Source organism: Diplotaxodon limnothrissa, linkage group LG5 (genome assembly GCF_057381915.1).
Source record: "Diplotaxodon limnothrissa isolate DT_005_m linkage group LG5, D_limnothrissa_male_GT1.1, whole genome shotgun sequence".
Classification (NCBI taxonomy): domain Eukaryota; kingdom Metazoa; phylum Chordata; class Actinopteri; order Cichliformes; family Cichlidae; genus Diplotaxodon; species Diplotaxodon limnothrissa.
The window spans coordinates 18,497,491-18,516,142 of record NC_140600.1 but is presented as its reverse complement, the minus strand read 5'-3'; the positions used below and the strand labels follow the sequence as shown (position 1 = coordinate 18,516,142).

The 18,652-nt window shown below is 40.1% G+C and overlaps 1 protein-coding gene across 2 annotated transcripts; it reads right to left on the bottom strand.

Annotated features, from left to right (window-relative positions):
* Positions 1 to 5,714: 5,714 nt before the first annotated feature.
* pmela (premelanosome protein a) lies at positions 5,715 to 12,777 on the bottom strand. Of its 2 annotated transcripts, none has more exons than XM_085354047.1 (12): positions 12,723 to 12,777; positions 11,471 to 11,566; positions 11,239 to 11,385; positions 10,911 to 11,045; positions 9,392 to 9,553; positions 8,998 to 9,282; positions 8,205 to 8,915; positions 7,943 to 8,107; positions 7,533 to 7,635; positions 6,939 to 7,144; positions 6,754 to 6,844; positions 5,715 to 5,865 (listed from the first exon to the last, which is right to left on the bottom strand). In XM_085354047.1, exons 1-12 carry the CDS (start codon positions 12,775 to 12,777, stop codon positions 5,715 to 5,717), a joined length of 2,307 nt encoding a protein of 768 aa, XP_085210173.1. The 2 variants fall into 2 exon arrangements, with proteins under 2 accessions (XP_085210173.1, XP_085210174.1); XM_085354048.1 differs by having other exon boundaries at positions 7,943 to 8,104.
* Positions 12,778 to 18,652: the final 5,875 nt, after the last annotated feature.

The following is an 18,652-nucleotide window of genomic DNA, read 5'->3' as shown; positions in this document are numbered from 1 at the left end:
GGTTGGGCTGGTTCTGCTCTCTGCCGCTGAGGATAGATGGAGTGATGTAGGCTTCAAGAAGCTTGTAAAGCAACAGGACATCAGACTGAAGAGATCTGAGGGTTTTTATGCACTCAGGCTAGTTGCCCTATGAGCATCACACCTCCCCCCTCACTCATTTTCCTCACCCCACCCACATGAAGCCTTCCTTACTCAATCAGTTATCAGCACACCAGCTTTGACCACTCCCTACCCTTCAGAGCCCAGCACAGAAAGACTGCCTCTTTCTGTGCTGTCACCAATCCTCTGCCTTGCTCTCTGTCTCGACGGTACCATCCTTTTAACCAGAGCATTTGGCAGAGAGCCACAGCAGCTTCCACAACACTACTTTAAAAACTAAGGTCTCCTCACTCCTGCCCTCCTCCCCTCTCTTTTGCACTCGCTGACATCTTGAACTCGTGTTTTCTCTGTCAGTTTTAATTTCTTATATCTTGCCAGTAACAGTGCCAGCTGAGGATTTTGTTACCTGGTTCTCAGTATAAGAAAATGTGAAATTCTATTCTTAATTGAATCACATAGGTACATTGATCTGATTCTTTCCTTTCCATTTGTCTCCCTGCCTCTCTCCTCTTTGTCTCTCTCTCCTTTTATAGTAATGGGATACTTTATTGATATTCTGGGCGTCTGGGACAGAGCCATGACTCTGCAGTTATGCTATCCATTTGAAATGCACTAAACCCAGTAATCCCTGTTTGAGTATGTCAGAAAAATCTGGATTTTTGTATCTCTGGATTGTAAGTTCATGGAAACACTGGTCTTGCAGATGGAACAGGTGACATACAGTGACTTTTGTTACAGCAAGCTCACAGAGTCTGTGATTTACCAAGAACAAATGATTTCTATTATACTCTAATGCACCAAGCCAATAAAGTGCAGCTTCCCAGAATTCTTCTCTTTACATTTGCTGTTTTTCCTCCAGGTGCAGACACAAAAATAAGCTACAATAGAACAAATATGTGTTGCAAGTATAAAGTGTAATTGCAAGGTTGCAAACTAAAAAGTCATGATATCCCACTGTGCCATTTAAGAATATTAGCTCAAACTGTGAAATCTAAGTTATAATTGAGGATTACATGATAAGCACATGGCACTGCAACAACTATAAAAAGTATGACTCAGTCTGGCGTAAATATTAAGCATTAAAAGAAGATTTGAGGCAATGCCTTCAGATCTCTCAGCAGTCTCTGTATGTGCCTGTTTGTGTAAAGCAATTTTAAGCGAGGTCTGCAGACAGTCCAGCATAAAGTTGATGTAATACAGAGCATGCTCTGTGTCGACTGGGTGTGGCACTCTTTGTGTCTCCGGTGATGCTCAATACCTCTGATAGAATCATAGCCATTCAAGTGATTACATATGTTACAACACACATGTGACACAGTCTATCATGTTATTTCCTCCTTCTAACACATATACCCACACGCCATTACAAATAAGTCAACAGCCTTTATTCAAACTCAGTATTTTCTGATTAGATTTAAATTTGGGTTTCCTCTTCCTGAAGGATCATCTGCAGCACCCTGTAGTGTAATTAGTCTAATCTCTTTTTTTTTTACATCTTTCATTCACACTCACACAAACGCACTCAGTTTTGCTCTGCACTTCAGATCTGCAGCTACTGCCGAGGCCTGGCTCTCTGTGTAACAAATGGCCTGTTATCCTTGGCTCTGTAATCTAATCAACCTGCTGTATGATCAGTAATGCTTTCTTCTTTCCCTCCCCCTATTTGCACAGAGCTCATCTCACTTTCTATTGTTTCCAGATTCTGCTCCAACCAGCCAGAATGGCTTCTGTCAAAGTTTCTTATCCATCCTGAGACTACCTGCATTTTTACACTAGCTTTAACTGTGTTTATGTGAGGCACATGCACTTATGCCCACATTTAAAAAAACATCATAGTCAGTGATTTTTGAGGGCGACTGTATCAATAATACTAACCACCAGCCAGATGCTGCCATTAGCATTGATCCTTCTGGTTCTCTGAGTATTCCCGAGGGGGCATGCCCTCAATGCTTCTTCTTTGACACTGTCAGGATAGAATATCTTTTCCCATTTCAACCTGCTGAACTCAGTGTGTGCATCGTGTTTCAAATGAAAGCAGATATCACACTCATGTGGAAAAATAGGGAGTAAATATACTGTGCTGAGATTTCATTATCGGGGTGAAGGGAGTTCATGTATTGGGTGTGGTCTGGGATTAGATATCAGATCAAAGTTGAACAGCAGTGATCAGTGATAGCAGCACAGAGCACTACAGCATAAAAACCTAACTTATAGAAACATTTACAAATACGCATTTTTTTGGTCATTTTGTCATTTTAATTTCACTTTTAACTTTTATATTTTGCACAGGAAAAAGTCAGAATTTCTGGATGATTCTGTTGAGCTCATTCTCCCTCAGAGTGGTCGTGTTACAAGCAATATCTGACTTAGAAATGTCCCAAATCAAATATGGTAACACTTTTGGAAGTTTCAGGGTGGCAAAAATCAAAATGTGAAGAACTTTCATACAAATCGAGATACATGTGTAGGTTTAAGAAGTGAAAAATGTAGTTGTGTGAAGAATCTGATAATATCAAATGCCTTCACAACTGGTTAGTCAGTAGTTAAAGGTTTAGTTCGTTTTTTAGGTTATTAAACAGAAAGTTGTTGTTGTACTCATACATATACGTTGATCGGAGTGATGCATTCTTATGAACCGATCCATTAAAAATACATAGGAACAGGTGTTGGTTTCTGGAAACATTAATCTGTTAATGTTATGCCAGCCAGTGTTTGGGTCGAGTGTCCCTGATTGCTCAATTCTAAATACAGTATGATTACATTTTGATATTATGTGAGAATTTATTTGCTAAGTCCAACAATGTTAGCTCTACTTCATAGAAAGTTTAGCTAACAATGGCTAACATTAACAAGTTAACAGCAGGAAAAGTAGCGCTTAATGACAGAAACTTTACGCACATCCTAAACAACTCACTTCACTATTACTGTCATCACATGGAAGTGAACTACACTGACTCCTTTCACAATGTTTTGCAGCCTCTTCCAAAAATATAGAATTCAGTTGACTGCAATCTGCAGTCTACTGACATCTAGTGGTTCAATTTCACACACTGTAACTTTAAAGCAGGCATGAATGTTTGGACTGTTAAAAGGTACAAAAAAGCATTAGAAAAGGTTCAAGCAGTTCTGAATAAAATAAGATGTGGTAATACTGTGTTGTTTAGGATAACATAATGGATGCTGAACATGTTGTTATGAATGCAAAACAGTGTGAAAAATATTTTCCATTAATATTTCCCATTAAACTGCTGGATGTGGTGGGCTGCAGCAGTGCTTATCATCATGTCCTTCTTGTAGAAGATTTTGCTGTGCTGAGGATGGATGAAGGAAACTACATCCATTTCTAGATCTGTTGCTAGGGAGTGGTGAGCAATAAAGAGTGTGTTAAATTAATCAGAGCCGTTTGGCTGCCTGGGTGGCGTCACCTCACTGACTCATCTCTGGTTTCACTGTCCGGAATAAAAGTTTGAGGCCATTAATCTAACAAAGAAAAAATGATATTGGACCTCCTGAATCTTTCAGTGGAGCTGGGTGACAGCACCAAATGTATCTTGCTTTGGGACAAGTGGTGAGATTGTAGTAACAGCTACAATGCTGTGAGGGCTGCGATATATATCATCAGTGAAAAACAATGGCCTCCCAGAAGGGCTATTGGGTCGTGTCTTGGCTGAGTAGCATGTCAGGAATGAATGGGAGTGATTGAACAGGACTGAGAACATGTGACCAGGAGACATGTTAATGGCTGAGCATGATTAATGGCTGCATTTGGTCATTAGTGTAATGGAGCAGCACAGTCGTGAGCAAGCTGTAGGAAGGATATTCATTTGGAATCTTGTTTATGCAATTTAAGTGAGACAGTTAAAGGACATGTGGAGCAGTGCACATATGCACATGCTGCATATGCATATTAACTCTTCCCCTTGGCTTCCCTTTCACGCCATGTCTTTCTTCTATATAAAGCCTCTTCCATTGAAGATTGCAGCCATGACGTCAGCCTTTTCTCCTTTACTGCAGCGTGTCATACATGAACCTTACTATCACCCTTGCTTTGTTCCTTCGGTGCCTGAGTGTAGCCTGCTGTGTTATAGTAAATCATTTTACTCCAGTGGAGAATGATATTGATAGTAATCATTTTTTCAGTGCACTCAGCTACAGCGTTATTACAACCACAGTACTTCCTGACCACACATTTCATAATGTTGTAGTCCAAACAAGGCATCCTGCGTATTTTGTCATAGATTTTTGAGTGCCATGTATTAGTTTCTACTTAAGAAAACTGCTGTTTGGTGTTGGGGAAAGTACTTTGAGTTGATTTTGCATTGTTCCAGGTACTTTACATGCGAGTACCATTTTCAATCAGGGCTTTTTCTTTCAAGCTTAACAGGATGTTTTTTTAATTGTGTGGATTGTAGATCTGCAAATTTAAGAAGCTTCTTATCTTTACACATGCAGCACGTATTCCAGCTCTTGAGCTATCGTCACTGTAGCTTTCCTGACCTACAGATTAATGTTATCACTTGAATTTTGTAAACTCACCTGCCACAACACACCTGTTCAGCTGCTTTTTACTGCAAATATCATTCAGTCATGTGGTAGCAACTCAGTGCACTTTGCCATGTAGACATGGTCAAGCAAATGACCTGTAAAGTTCAAACTGAGCACCTGGATGAGGAAGAAAGTTGATTTAAGTGACTTTGAACTTGGCCTGGTTGTTGGTACCAGGTGTCTGAGTATTTCAGAAACTGCTGATCTACTTGGATTTTCAACACAGCCATCTGGTCTGAAAAAGAAAAATATCCAGTGAGCGGCAGGTCTCTGGGTGAAAATGCCTTGTTGATGTCAGAGGTCAGAGGAGAATGGCTATGCTGTTTTGAACCACAATAGTAACCTAATTACAACCAAGATATACAGAAGAGCATCTGTGAATACACAAAATATCAAATCAGCGCCAGAAGATCAGACGGGTGCCACTGCTGTCAGCCAAGGACAGGAAACTGAAGTTATAATTCTCAAGGACTTAATAAAATTAGATAATAGAAGATTAGAAAAACCGTATTTGGTCCGAGTCCCAAATTCTGCTCATTATTCAGATGGTAAGGTCAAAAGTGGGTATAAACAATCTAAAAGCATCAAGCATCAGTTTCAGAATGACTGAAAAAAATCAGGCAAACAAACAATGGTGATAAAGTTCCATTTTATTAGTTTCAGGGTATCAAATGATGTTCAGTTATACATTTTTTCTCATTTATATTGTAAAGACATTGAATGGAAATGTGCTAGTATTGATTTTCCAATAGGTTTAGTATATGCAGGCCACAAATAAGAGAATATGTTATGACTTCTCTAAACTATCAGGTCCAATTAATACAAATATTATGGATCAAAATAAATATCAGTTTCCACTTCAAATGCTTGAACACCTTAAACACACTTTTACAGTTCCACAGGTACTCCTGGTTCCTACATATCTTGTACATGGGGCTTCTTTTCACCTCATTGGTTCTGGTTTAATGGCAGGGAGTTACAGTGTCAGAGACAGTACAGACAGTATTCTGTTTATAGGCGATATGTTAGCAAATATTGTTGATGTTGAGTGAATTTATTAACGACAGTATTCACACAATCCTTCCCTGAAGCAGTGGACGGCTCTCTCCTGGTGACTGTCTACTCAGCAAGTTCCACAAGAGCAAAGGCACTGATGTTACTGCAGAGATGCCTCCATTATTAGCACGGTCTTCTCTCAGTGGCTGGTACTGCTTGATACGCCTGTTTAGAAAAATTGCACTTACAGCAATATCACTTAGACAATCAAAATCAACATCAATCAGGAGCAAGCTGACAACTGTCTTTTTACACTGTCGCTAACTTGGTTTACCCCCTCCAAAACAAAACAGGTGGTGGGTCTGACTGTTAAACTGATTGCTAATTGGCTAACAACTTGTAAACCAGACAGATATTCCTCGTTTTTGGAACATAGTGTAACTAAGATTTACAATTACAGATAATAATTTTATTAAATATGGCATGAGCAAAGAAGCCCATAAACTTGGCAAGAAAGTGTTTGCAGAGGTCAGAACAGGAAACTGTTTTCCCATAGACTTCTATAGGACTGGAAGTCTTTGTGTAACCACAGCTATCGCCATCTGGTGGCCTTCAGAGAGAATGCAGGTTTAAGGCACTTAAGCTTAAACCTGCTGTGGTTTCATTTTTCTGGTTTTATAATGCCTGTGGGCTGCTCTCAGTCTTTGTGTCAAACTCAGCTAACACACCAGGCTGGCTAAGACACTTAATGTAGGAGACAGAGGCCTAAAGTGGGTCGAATCAGTTTTCTTATCTAATTCTTGCAAAGAGAAACTGTAACTTATTGTATGATTCCACTGATGAAGGTAAAATTTATACTGGATGTCGTAATATATGATTTATAATGCAATAAGCAGCCACTTGTGATGTTCCAAAGGAATCTATCCTTGGCCCTTTACTCCACCTATAACTGTTTATGCAATATTTAAAATGTAATATGAATATTCAGTTTTCCTGGTCAGCTTGACGTGGCTTTTTAAATTAGGAATGCGTGGTCATTGCATGCACATTGATCTATGATTCCTGCGTAACATGCAAAGAATTGTTGACTGTAAGAATGTTTCCTAAGTTTACCTGTACATCAAACCAATACAGCAGACGACACAGGCGAGAACCATAACACCGAGCACCGTAGCAGCAGTTCCAGCTGGTGAACCACCGGAGGCTGAAAATGAAGCATGTAATGAGAAGAAATGAGAAAAAAACCTCTGTAAATTAGCTCATTTTAGTTTCTGGTTGTTGTTTTTCCTTTTACTCACCTACTGACACACTGACTCTTGCACTTGCCATGGCAAGACTGACATCATTAGTCAGAGAGACATTAAGGCAGAATACTCCAGAGTCATTGAAGAACTGACGAAGGATCATCTGACAGTCTGGAGAGGGTGAGGCTGCATTACAGATGGTTTGCACCGGCGTGATACAGTCAGCGTCAGAGATAACAGTGCAGACCTCACTTGGCAGACTACAGGAAGGAGAGATTGAGGATGCAGAGATGTTGTTTCAAGGAAAAAAAAGATGACTTGATGTATTAACTCGATGTAGATAAACAAAAAAAATAACACATAACAGTATATTATGATAGTTTATGTTTGTTGGACTGTGTTGATACTATAATGTTGTTGTCTGTAAATTTGTACATTGATTCATTAAAGTGGTCGGTTCGAGTTCGACAGGTGTTTGGATCGCATGTGTCTCAAGTTTTAATGAGAAGTCACAATGATTAGAAACTTACCTCACTGAATGTTTTTGGATTGAGTGCAGTGTGAATAGAGATAGTGTTTAAAACTCCAGACTAAACTAAACTTCTATTGATTTAGCTTGTGCAGAGTCTTGATGAATGTTTTACTCACCTTCCCTGACAGGAAATAGTGACGTCCACAGCATTTTGATCCAACGCCGTCTCCAGTGACACAACGTTGGCCACTTGTACAATCTCGACACTTTCGATACCCTCTGCAGGTTTGAAACAGGATGAAAGAGAGATTTTAATATTACTAAAACTCTTTCTGTTAAAGCATTAGTGTCCTGTATATTATAGTATATATATCTGGACATGTGCAGAGGAGGGAAAGTGGACATACTGGGAAAAAGGTGTGGAATATGAGGCTACCAGGCAGAAGGAAAAGAGGAAGACCAAAGAGGAGGATCATGGATATAGTGATGGAGGACAAGCAGAGTGTTAGTATGACAAAGGAGGACGCTAAGGATAGGGACCCACTGTAAAGGGTGCAGGCTAAAGAAGAAGACTGTTGTGACTTACGAACAACATCGACAGATGTAGCGAGGGAGCCGTAGCGGTAGACCATACAGTCAGCTGTCAGCTCTGGTGCTTGTCGTTTAGCCACAACGAGGGCAACCTGAGCTGGATCTGCTTCCATTTCAATCTGAACTTCACCTTCGGCTGGCGCAGCCTCGTCTTCAACTGCTCGTGGAAAAAAAACAGAGGATTGTGTTAACAGTTCTGGTAGAAGAGGAATTGTTTCCTTTCTTTATGGGTGTTTGAATTTACAGTATGTGCTCACCTGCTGCAGTAGCTGCAACTTCATTCTCAGTTTCTACTGCTTCCACTTCTGCATTAACTACAGCTTCTTCTACAGCTGTGGGTTCAGTGGCAGCAGGCGCAACAACATTATCAGCAGGGGCTTGTGTTTCAGCTAGCGCAACCTCTGCAGCAGCAGTAGCCTCTACAGCTTCAACACCATCTGCAGCTTCTTCCTCTGTAGCTCCGTCTGTGATGGGAGCAACAGTGATGATGTCAGCCACCTCGACTTCTCCTTCTGCAACAGGGGCAACTGAGGCAGCAGCAGCATCAATCACAGCTACATCTTCAGTGGCAACTGTAACCCCTGCAGTATCATCTGCAGCAGCCGTATCAGCATCTGCTGGCTCTTCGGCTCCTGGTGCAACGGTGGCAGCAGGCACCTCTGCATCAGCTGCCTCCTGCTCTACCTCTGCAGCAGGAGCAGCAGTGTTGGTGGCAACAACGGCTGTATCTATTGCTGCAGGGGCCACCGAGGCAACTACCACGACCTCTGTGTCGGCATCAGCAGCCGCTTCTCCATCGTCTGTGTTTGCGTCTGCGGGCTGCACAGAAGCAGCCACTGGAGTGGCGTCTGTGGCGACAACATCCACAGCTATTGTATCTCCTCCTTCAACTGGGACAGCAGGGACAGCTGCCTGGCTGGAGGCCATAACAACTACTGCTGGGGCAGCAGAGGCATCAACAGGACCGGCTGAAAGAAAGCACAAAGCTACTGAGCGAAACAGCATACATGTAGAAGGTAAAGAGTAGACTGATGAGTTTTGAGATCTCACCAGCAGTGGGGTTTCCACAGTTATTGGGGATGCTCGCCATCAGAACCACCTGAGGCCTAAAGGTCCTGGCTTCAATGTATGTGTGTGTGACCATGTGCTCCCTGGAGATCAGAGTTCCACTGTTGTCACCAAAGTCCCAAGTGAAGCTGATCTCGGCATTGTTAAGGTACTGGCTGGGATCGTGGATGTTGACGGTGAAGCCAATAGCCTGGTTCTGGATGAAGTTCTGGTCGTTCTGATTTACATCATTGATTTGGGCCAGAGATATGGTAAATGGAACCTGGTCTAATGACGGAGCAAAAAACAAAGAGCTGTCATGATGAGAGCTCTGAAAAGAAAGAAATACAGGATCATTTCCCTCAAATCGGAGCTTAGAGACTGTTTCAGTGGTCACCTGTGATGGTGAAGACTGTAGAGGCATATCCGAGGGGGATAAACCTGTTTCTGCCACGGCAGTGATAGATGACGACTTCCATGTTGTAGGAGCCCAGGGGAATGTTGTCTGTACCAATGGTGAGTGAAGAGGACGGTCCATCTGCCACCTGCCAGTAACGCCCTAAAACACAGTCACATTAGGGTGATTTAGAGGACAGTAGCACAATAATCAGTGAAGCCTGACATACAGGGTGGGGTCGAGGTGATGCTCGCCACATAATCTGCACATGATGAACATGGAAAAATGGGAAGCACTTGGTCCGAAATATCTCTTGTTTCAAATAGTGTTAATATCACAACATCAATTTTGTTTTAATGAAAACATTTAAGCAACTTATTTTTCATGACCTGACTGATACAGATGAGATAAAGAATAGTCCCATACAGTGAAGATTTAATTTTTTACATCTATTAGTAATCATTTATACTTTCTAGCCATCACCTTCATCCCAAAGTTGTGAAAATCTTTGTTTACAACAGTTAAAAAATAAAGTTAAGCACAACAAACATTTAAGTAGCTCAAACAAGCAGGTATTATATGAGGTATATGACTGAATATGGTTTCACAACTCCATACACAGTTCCGTGTATGGAGTTGTGAAATCATGCAATGGTTGTGTAGCAGGCAGAGAGAGGACTCAAATGTAGGACTCTGCAGACAGACGTCAACTCACTGGCAAATGGCAGATATAACTAAAAGTAAAAATGTAAAGTTGGAGCAAGCCGACTGAAAAAAGCTAGGATGAAACAGTATAGTACTAGAACATAAATCACTTCATAAACCAGCGAAACCCCAAACACTGGTTCATCAACCCAGGAACCATGACACAGTTTCTTGAAAATTGCTTAAAACTTTCTGTTTTCATAGTAAAAGTTGCTGCATCTGTTCTTACTCTAACCATATGGAATCACATTATGCCATTTTTTTGTTTATTAAATTTTTCTCCCAAGTTTTGCTAATCAGAAAAAAAAGATAATAAAGATTCTGGGATACTGCAGCCTCGTCATTATGGACGGGCCTCGGGGGTCTGATAAAGTCCCTGTGCCCCCTCAGCAGAGTTCTGCTGACAGACTTCGACTGTAAGTTAAGTTAGCAAAAAAAAAAACCAAAACATATTGCTATAAGTTATTGCAGTGCAAGGAGGACACTGAGCAGATGGATGGAGGTCAGACTTTGGGATGCACCCCTTATGTTTCTTTGAAACTTCAAGCATGACCGTACTCAAAATTTCCAAAACGAGTCAATGCGTTGACGTTACTCCACGCTTACACTCAACAGTTCAACTGTGTGATGAATTCACTGAAGCGCTCTGGCACCCGAGGACCTAAGAAGTATATTTATGCACTTTTATAGCTGTGGCTACATCTCCTTATGAGTCTACTGTGCGTATTTGGTTGATCCCTGTGCCCCTCTGTCAGAGTTGGTAGCCCGGCCAGTTCATTCAGTCTTTTGCAGAGGCTGTGTAGTTGTAACTTACCCCATGTTTTCCACACAAACACATAGTGGGGCTTCCCGTTCTGGCTCCTGTTGAAAGGTGTGCCATCGGGGAAAACTCCAGTCCAATCAGTGTCCCGGTCTGGATACACAGCCTGACCCTCCTCATACTGTTTACCTGACACAGACAGTAACCATTAATCAAACATGCAGCAGGAAGACATATCTGGTACATTACAACTATAAGACTTTAGTTTAACTATTGAAAAAACTACAAAATTGGTTCTGCAAAAGTTAAGTTGCTAATATTACATCTCTGGTACTGGCTAATGCCTCTACTTTAAACCCCCCTTGGTAAGAAGGTTTCCTACCATCGACGGTGCAGTTATTTGCCCAGACCACCTCTCCTCCTGGGAGCACCGTCTGGTTTGGTGGGAAATTCAGATTAATAGTGAAGCCTGCTTTTGCTCCAGTCAGGGTGGGGGCATCATTCTTGAGAGCGAAGGTTACGTTACCACCTGAAAAATAACATGTCTTGTGAGTTAGCATCTTATGATCTTAGTTTTTTTTTTCTTTAATGAAAAGAAAAATCAGTGAGCTCACCCAACCAGCAGTTTCTGAATCTTGGGTCTCCATCACTCCACACCGGGTACATGCGGGAGTTCCATGATCGATAACGAGTGAAGTGACTTCTCTGCCCTGTAAGAATTCATTGAAACTCTTTAGAAAAAAAATAGCACCATGCACCAAGTGTTATTCTGCCAGCTCCCACAACTTTAATTATGCCCATTAAATGCAGATACACATTCAGCTCAACATTGTAATCAAGTTAAACTTTTACATTGTAGACATAATTCTAAGTATGTGTATATTTGTCAAGATAAGGTGCAGTCTGCTCATGTTTCTTGGTATTGTTAAGGTGGAGGGGTGTCAGGGTTCTTGGCAGTGTGAGTCACAGGACCTGCAATCCCCCTCAATCCCATTCATGTGACTATCAGCTGAGCAGCAACATCAGTAATCCCAGTGAGAGGAATGAGGGCTCCCAGACACTGACTCACTGCCCTTTTCTCCCAGATAGTGATGTGTTAGTGAATATGAAAAAGACACTCTGATATCTTTTTTAGATATCAAAGCCTAAAATATACCCACTGTGACATGATTAATGATTTTCAGAACTTAGAAGATAAAAATACCATTTTAGACTTTATAAATCACCTTTGAAATCCTAGAAGTCTAAAGTCATTAATCAAAATTGGCATAAAACATAGTGTAATGGTATGAAATTGGACTGTGAAAATGTGTTTCGGGCACCTCCTTTTAACAGAGTGGAGAGTGTGCTGGCATGAAACAAGCGTTAAATAGCTATCCAAAGAAAAGCTAAGCTTAAACAAGCTTGTAATCGGTGGGCATGAAGAAATGCGTTGATTTACTTCAGTCACAGTAATCCAGAGTAATCACTTTGCCTCTGCTGGTACAAAGTTCATGCATCACACATAGCAAATCACCCTGTCTTAACACGAATTCATATTTAGCTCCCCAAATACTGTATTTTTTATCCCATCAGGTGAATAATATTTTTTTAATTTATTTGTAGTTTTCCTATTTTTCTCTTTCATAAAAGTGGGCAATGAAATCAGTATAATCCTGCAGGCTAAAAAAAACAACAACATTAAAAAGGTGCTTTTAAAAGCCATTACCCTTTTTACCTCCTTATATGATCTTTTCTAAGAGTAAATATCAACGAAGTTACTTTTTTCTTGTTCAGAGGTATACCTTTAGAAGAAAGAGTTATAAAACACACATTAAACAACAATTTGGTGTTCGTTCTTGTCTGTAATTTTGGATGTATACTCACTGGTTGCAGATATTGTAGTAGCAAATGCTAAAACAAGCAGCACCAAAGTTTTCATCGTGTGTTTGGTTTTCTCTCCTCTCTGAGCCCTGATCCTCGCCCTGCAGTCCTGATCCCCAACTCAACTCCCAGAGACTTAACAAAAGTCTCCTTACCCTCTTTAAGAAGGGCCTGGACCTCAATTACCATAAAGTTTCTTCTACCCTCTGACATCACTCTGCAAATTGGCACCTCCCCCTCTTTAGGAAGAGTAAGTTGAGTTTTATTAGCTTCAGTTGTATTTGGCAAAACTGTGACTTTTATTCATAACTTTTGCTATTGATAAAGTTGTATTATTACATTTTTAATCTTACCTGAGCTAGCTGGTTTATTTCCTTTGAACTGTTGTCATTGGAGAACTTCATGTTAGCCATATTTCATCAGCCTTTTTTCAGATTCTGCTTGTTAGTGTCTGAAATCTCCAGAACTCAAGAAACTGTACAGAGAACATATTTGTGGATAAAGTGCATGTTAATAATTCACATCCTTAATAAGTGCATACTGGAAAAATCAATGGATCCTGTCTGGACATTGTAAATACAAATGTTTGCAATACTTGTTTCAGGATGGAGTGTGGAGAGCTGTGTGCAAAGCTCGATGCATGTCTGTGTTTGACATATGACCTTACAGTTATGTGGGTATGGGCATCACAAGATGAGTGTGTGGACTGCAGATCAATAGCATCCTTTTATTTCCTCTGTATCCCGGTGTTCACCTCGGGCTGCTGCAGCTCAGAGAATATGCAGCATAGATGACACACCCAAGCTCAGATCTCAGACGGTGCAGAGTTTCATGCAGCAGAGGATCGCAAATACTTTGGCAGAAATGGCGTTATTCTGGAAATAATAATTTTCTCAGCAAAAATAAGTCAAACATTAAAAGTTCATTCTGAAGGACATCTTACTGTAATACCTAGCTCCAACACTGGGAGCTGTTGTGTGAAAATGCTGTTAAGTACACCAAATTATAAGTTCAGCTTTGCCTGTGATCATTTCCAGGAAGACTCTTGTATGGAGACTGGGCTGCTCAGCTGCTGCTGATTTGTTTGGATCTGTGTGTTGTGGCCACTTGAGCTGTTGAAGTGATGCAGTGGTTTCCTCCCACAGTTAAAAGATAGAAACTAATATCTCACAGGCATGTTGTTTGCAATTTTGAAATCAGAAGATATTAAAGTAATTAATAAGGCTATGGTGGATTTCATTTGGGCAGGAAGAAAACCCAAAATTAAATTGGAGACACAACAGTTACCGAAAGATCTGGGCGGGTGGGGAGTGCCAAACAGGAAATTACGTTCTCTCAATACAAGCGAGGATTCTCTCTTCCTGGATACATGAACATTCTGATCTGCCATGGCTAAATATTGAGGAAGTATTATGTAAACCATCCTCGCCTGTTAACTTTCCAGGGAAACGCCTTAATGACTTACCTCACGTAATAAAGCATAACCCACTGATATATAATGCTATGTGGACGTGGGGAAAACTGAGAACACTTTTTAGCAGTAGTCTTCCGTTTAATATTTTGTCAACGCTTATAAATAATCCAGACCTTCTGCCGCAAAACAAAGGATCGAGTTTTGTGGGATGGCATAAAGTAGGTGTAAAGAGGTTTTATGACCTCTTTAAACATGGTGAGTTTAAATCCTTTGAATCCCTGAAGTCCCAGTATTCTAGGTCAAATACTGAGTTTTATAAGTGTTTGCAATTGAGAAATTATATGTTAAAAAATGCTAAATCATTACAAATCTCAACAGCCTCTTTTCGGTTGGAGAAATTTATACTGGTTAATAGGGAGCATAAACATTTTGTATCAAAGTTTTGTCATCATTGATGTTATGACTCTGATCAGGCTGGGACATTATATTGATGCTCCCGAATTTTTGTGGACAAATGGAGGAAACCACTGGATGTAAAGCATAAGGCCCGAGGGCCAGAATCGACCTGTCAAACACTCCAATCCGTCTCACCTGATGGCTTAGGATATTGTGAAGGAAGGCATAACTTTTGGACTTTTAACTATATTTTCACAAGTTTTACAGCTTTTCCTACTGATAAAGAATTTGATGGCAAGACTTAAAACAGTTGGGACATGGGGGAAAAAAGGCTGGAAAAGTAAGTGTTACTAAAAAGAAACAGCTGGAGGAAAATTTTGCAGCTAATTAGTTTAACTGCCAACAAATCAGTTACATGATTGGGTATAAAAAGAGCATCTTGGAGTTGCAGAAGGGAAGAGGAAAAAAGTAAGCTTGAGGCCAAAAATCAGCACCACTGCATTAACAACATGATTCTGTCATGGAAATGACTGCAGGAGCTCAGGAACACTTCCAGAACTCATTATCTGTGAAGACATGGTCCACAAATGCTGCCGTCGTCTCTGGGATAAAGATCACTTAAAATTTACTGACGCAAAATTTCAAACTGTTCTGCAGTCAGAGGAATCAAGATTTGGAAAATCTCTGGACTAAAGAGGAGAAAGGGGTTTTTTTTTCACTTTAAACAATTTAATGTTTTCAGTTTTAATTGAAAATAAAACATGAGTTTATTAGATCTGCAAATTTTCTAAATTTGTTTTTATTTTCATTTTTTACAGCTTCCCGACTGAGGTTGTGTTTCAGAAAACTGTTAAAGAGGAGGAAAAACACTTTTCAGACTAATTTTTTACTTATTACACACGAAATTCCTTCAGGTATAACAAGTAACATGTTAAATCAGTAAGAAGGTAAAGTGTTTTTATTATCCCCCACTTTCAAATTTTCTATTTTCAGTTGTTTTATTAATTGTTTGTTTGGCTTTTTTGTTTTCTTATTTCCACTTTGTGTAGATAAATTCTTATACATTATACAGAGTCATACGGAGTCATTTTGACAGTGACTGGTGGCTTTCCCAGTAATGTTCTCTCATGCCCGTGAGACTATTCAGGCTGCACTACATGTGACCCCTCATGCGCTACTCAACAGAGTTCAGGAGGAGAAAACGGCCTCACAAGGAGCACCTGACTTAACATACCACATACCACAAATAGGCTTATTTAGCCTCCACTTTTTATTATCTTAATAAATTTGTTCCTGGGTTTCGGGGAATTTATGGAATTAACACAGAACCTTGTTTTGTGAAATCTGATCATTTTCTGCACAAATTATTTGACATTATAAATATTTCTCATTTGCACTTAATAACAAGGCCAGTAAAGCCTGGAATCCTCAAAAACTATTTCAGCACAATCAATATAGAGCGTGTCAACAAAACTGAAGTCAAACAGTCACACAGGCTTCTCTTTTCACGCACTATTAGAAACCGAGGGATGTGATTTAGAACTGACCCCCAACCAGATCAATAAAGCCATCTGGTATATGAAAAGTACCAGACTAGACAGTCAAATCAGTTCATGACCACAGCAGCCATCAGTAGTCATTCGGTGTGTTCAAATGGCTTAAAACAAACTCTCCTCATTTTTTTTTTCATCGTTTGTATTTTTCTACTAGACACAAAAAGAAGATTTGCCTAAAGAGAAACCACAAACCAAGGTAAACACGTACAGCACAACTACTTCTACAAACACGAAGCTTCCACTGATACATGATGGAGCAGAACAATCAGCAGGCTAATCTGCTGTACGCAGGACCTGCGCCAAGGCTGCTTATGATTCACCATCAGATTATTCAGGCTGTGGGAGATCTCCTGACAGGAAACTTGCTTCCTAATTACCTCTGTCCACACAGATTATGAAACCAACTCCTCTAAACTGCAGGGAGAACAGGGAAAATCTGAATCCTCCTCCTGACAGATAAATATTCAGACAAGTTACATGCGTCACTTTCTGTGGATCAGTCGTAATTTTACTGATCAGTGATCATCTACAGGAGAAACTTAGTACAGCCGACACAATGAAATGTGAACTAACATCTTTGTGGTGCTCAAAGACGTCACTTCACATATAAATATGCAACGTGGAGACGTGTTGGGCCTGCGGGCTTCGATCATGTGCAGTACTGGAATGAATGCTTTCTGTGTCTCTTAGCACCAAATGAGGGTGTTTCTTCATGCTGCAGGGGGAACCTACTGACTTAAACACAATTGCGGTTAAAATTTCAGATCAATATTGACCTTCTTTAAAGCGGACATCTGGCATACCAGAGAAAAACACGGGTGTTAGCGATAACATTAACAATGAATGTGTGTCTTTAAACAACTGCAGCATAATCATATAACACCAGATTAGATCTACTCATAATTTTGCTAATGTGATAAGTCAAAAATACTCTTACCATCACTAAATCCTTACAGATTTAAAGGTTTGTGACATTGGTACTGTGAAATAATCAGTACCAACAACCATGCCACATTTAAATTCACCTTACCCACCTGTTTCTCTCATTCTGATGTCTAGTTTGAATTTCCGCGGGTCGCTTTGAACATGTATATGTGCCCAAATGCACTGGGTTGCTGTTATGTGATTGGCTGATATTTATTTGCATTAATGAGCAGTTCAACCTGTTTGCCGAATTAGGATGATGGTGAGTGTATAACTCTATATAACAAAGTGTTGTATTTGACAGATACTTTATCATAGCCAACAAGTCTGATTTAAAAAAATGGTACAGCTTATCCCCTGGTTAGAGGCTAGCTCAGGGTTCCTGTTCACAAACCACAAGCGAGCTTTAACTGGTACCCAGCAGGTCATTTTGGTCCCTGAGGTGAAGAAAGTGTTAAATCCAGTTGCCCCTTTGAAAGAACACAAAGGATCTGCAGGTGGACACACATTACCAGACCTTTTTCAAAGGTATTATTTGAGTACAGATGTGTCCTATTACACTATATCAGATCCATCACTATGTCTGTTAATTAGTTTAGTTTTTCAATCAAAACAGAGAGCAAGAGAAAAACAGTTAAAAAACAGAACTTGGAAAGCATTGCTCCATAATCTAGTGGGTCATTACAAACACTTCCTGCCACTGAAGAGATCAAATTGTTCTCTTTTATTTATTTATTTATTTTTGATCTCACCATGTTTGAATAACTATAGAAAGTAAAAGTTCTTAGGATTAGGAAAACAGCTTTCTAACTTTTAAAACTGCTGTATATATAAGATGCAGAAGATATATCATAGATGTGAAGACAACTAATGTTTTTATTATGCTATACACAATGTTGCTCATGCTTTTTATTTTGCATTTATATTTTGCATTAGATTGTGTATGTGTTTAAATAATTGTTCATATTTGTGCAGTACACATCTATAAAACTGTGAATTGTGGCTACATTCATAGATAGAAAGACAGTAAATAGTATGCGTTCTGTACACTTTATAATCTGTTCGTGTCTTTCCGACGTAGTTTACGTATAGCGACGTCGCCGTTCAACCATGTGACCTGTGAGGGTGTTTGTTAACTGTTTCCTTGTTATCCCGATACAACACCGCTCTATATCACGACTTGCACCCTTTTGTTAAACAGAAGCTAAGAATTTAAAATTAGCCGATAAAAAATGTTTTAAATTTATTTCTTTAATCGATAAGAGCAGTACCATGCACAACAATTTTTCAAATAGGACCCAAGTGGAAGAGAAAAGCATTTAGACTACCGCCCACCTACAACTATCGGTGTGTCTGGAACACAAAAACGAACTCCTCCAGTCTAACGCGGGAAACGCTGTTGTGTTGCTTCTGATTTTTTTTCAAACGAGCCGCCACCGCCGCGCAAAACCAAACATTTTACGGATATTGTTATGAACAGGGTCTGCAAATGACTCTTTCTTTTGTTTTTAGCTACTTCGCGCTGACCTGAGATAGTTTATCCTCAGTCAGAATTAAGTCTTAAACCTGTGGCGCGTGCAGACCGGATGAAGAAGCCTTGAGCAGCAGTTACTTACATGGTTATATGTGAGGTTTCCCTCAGT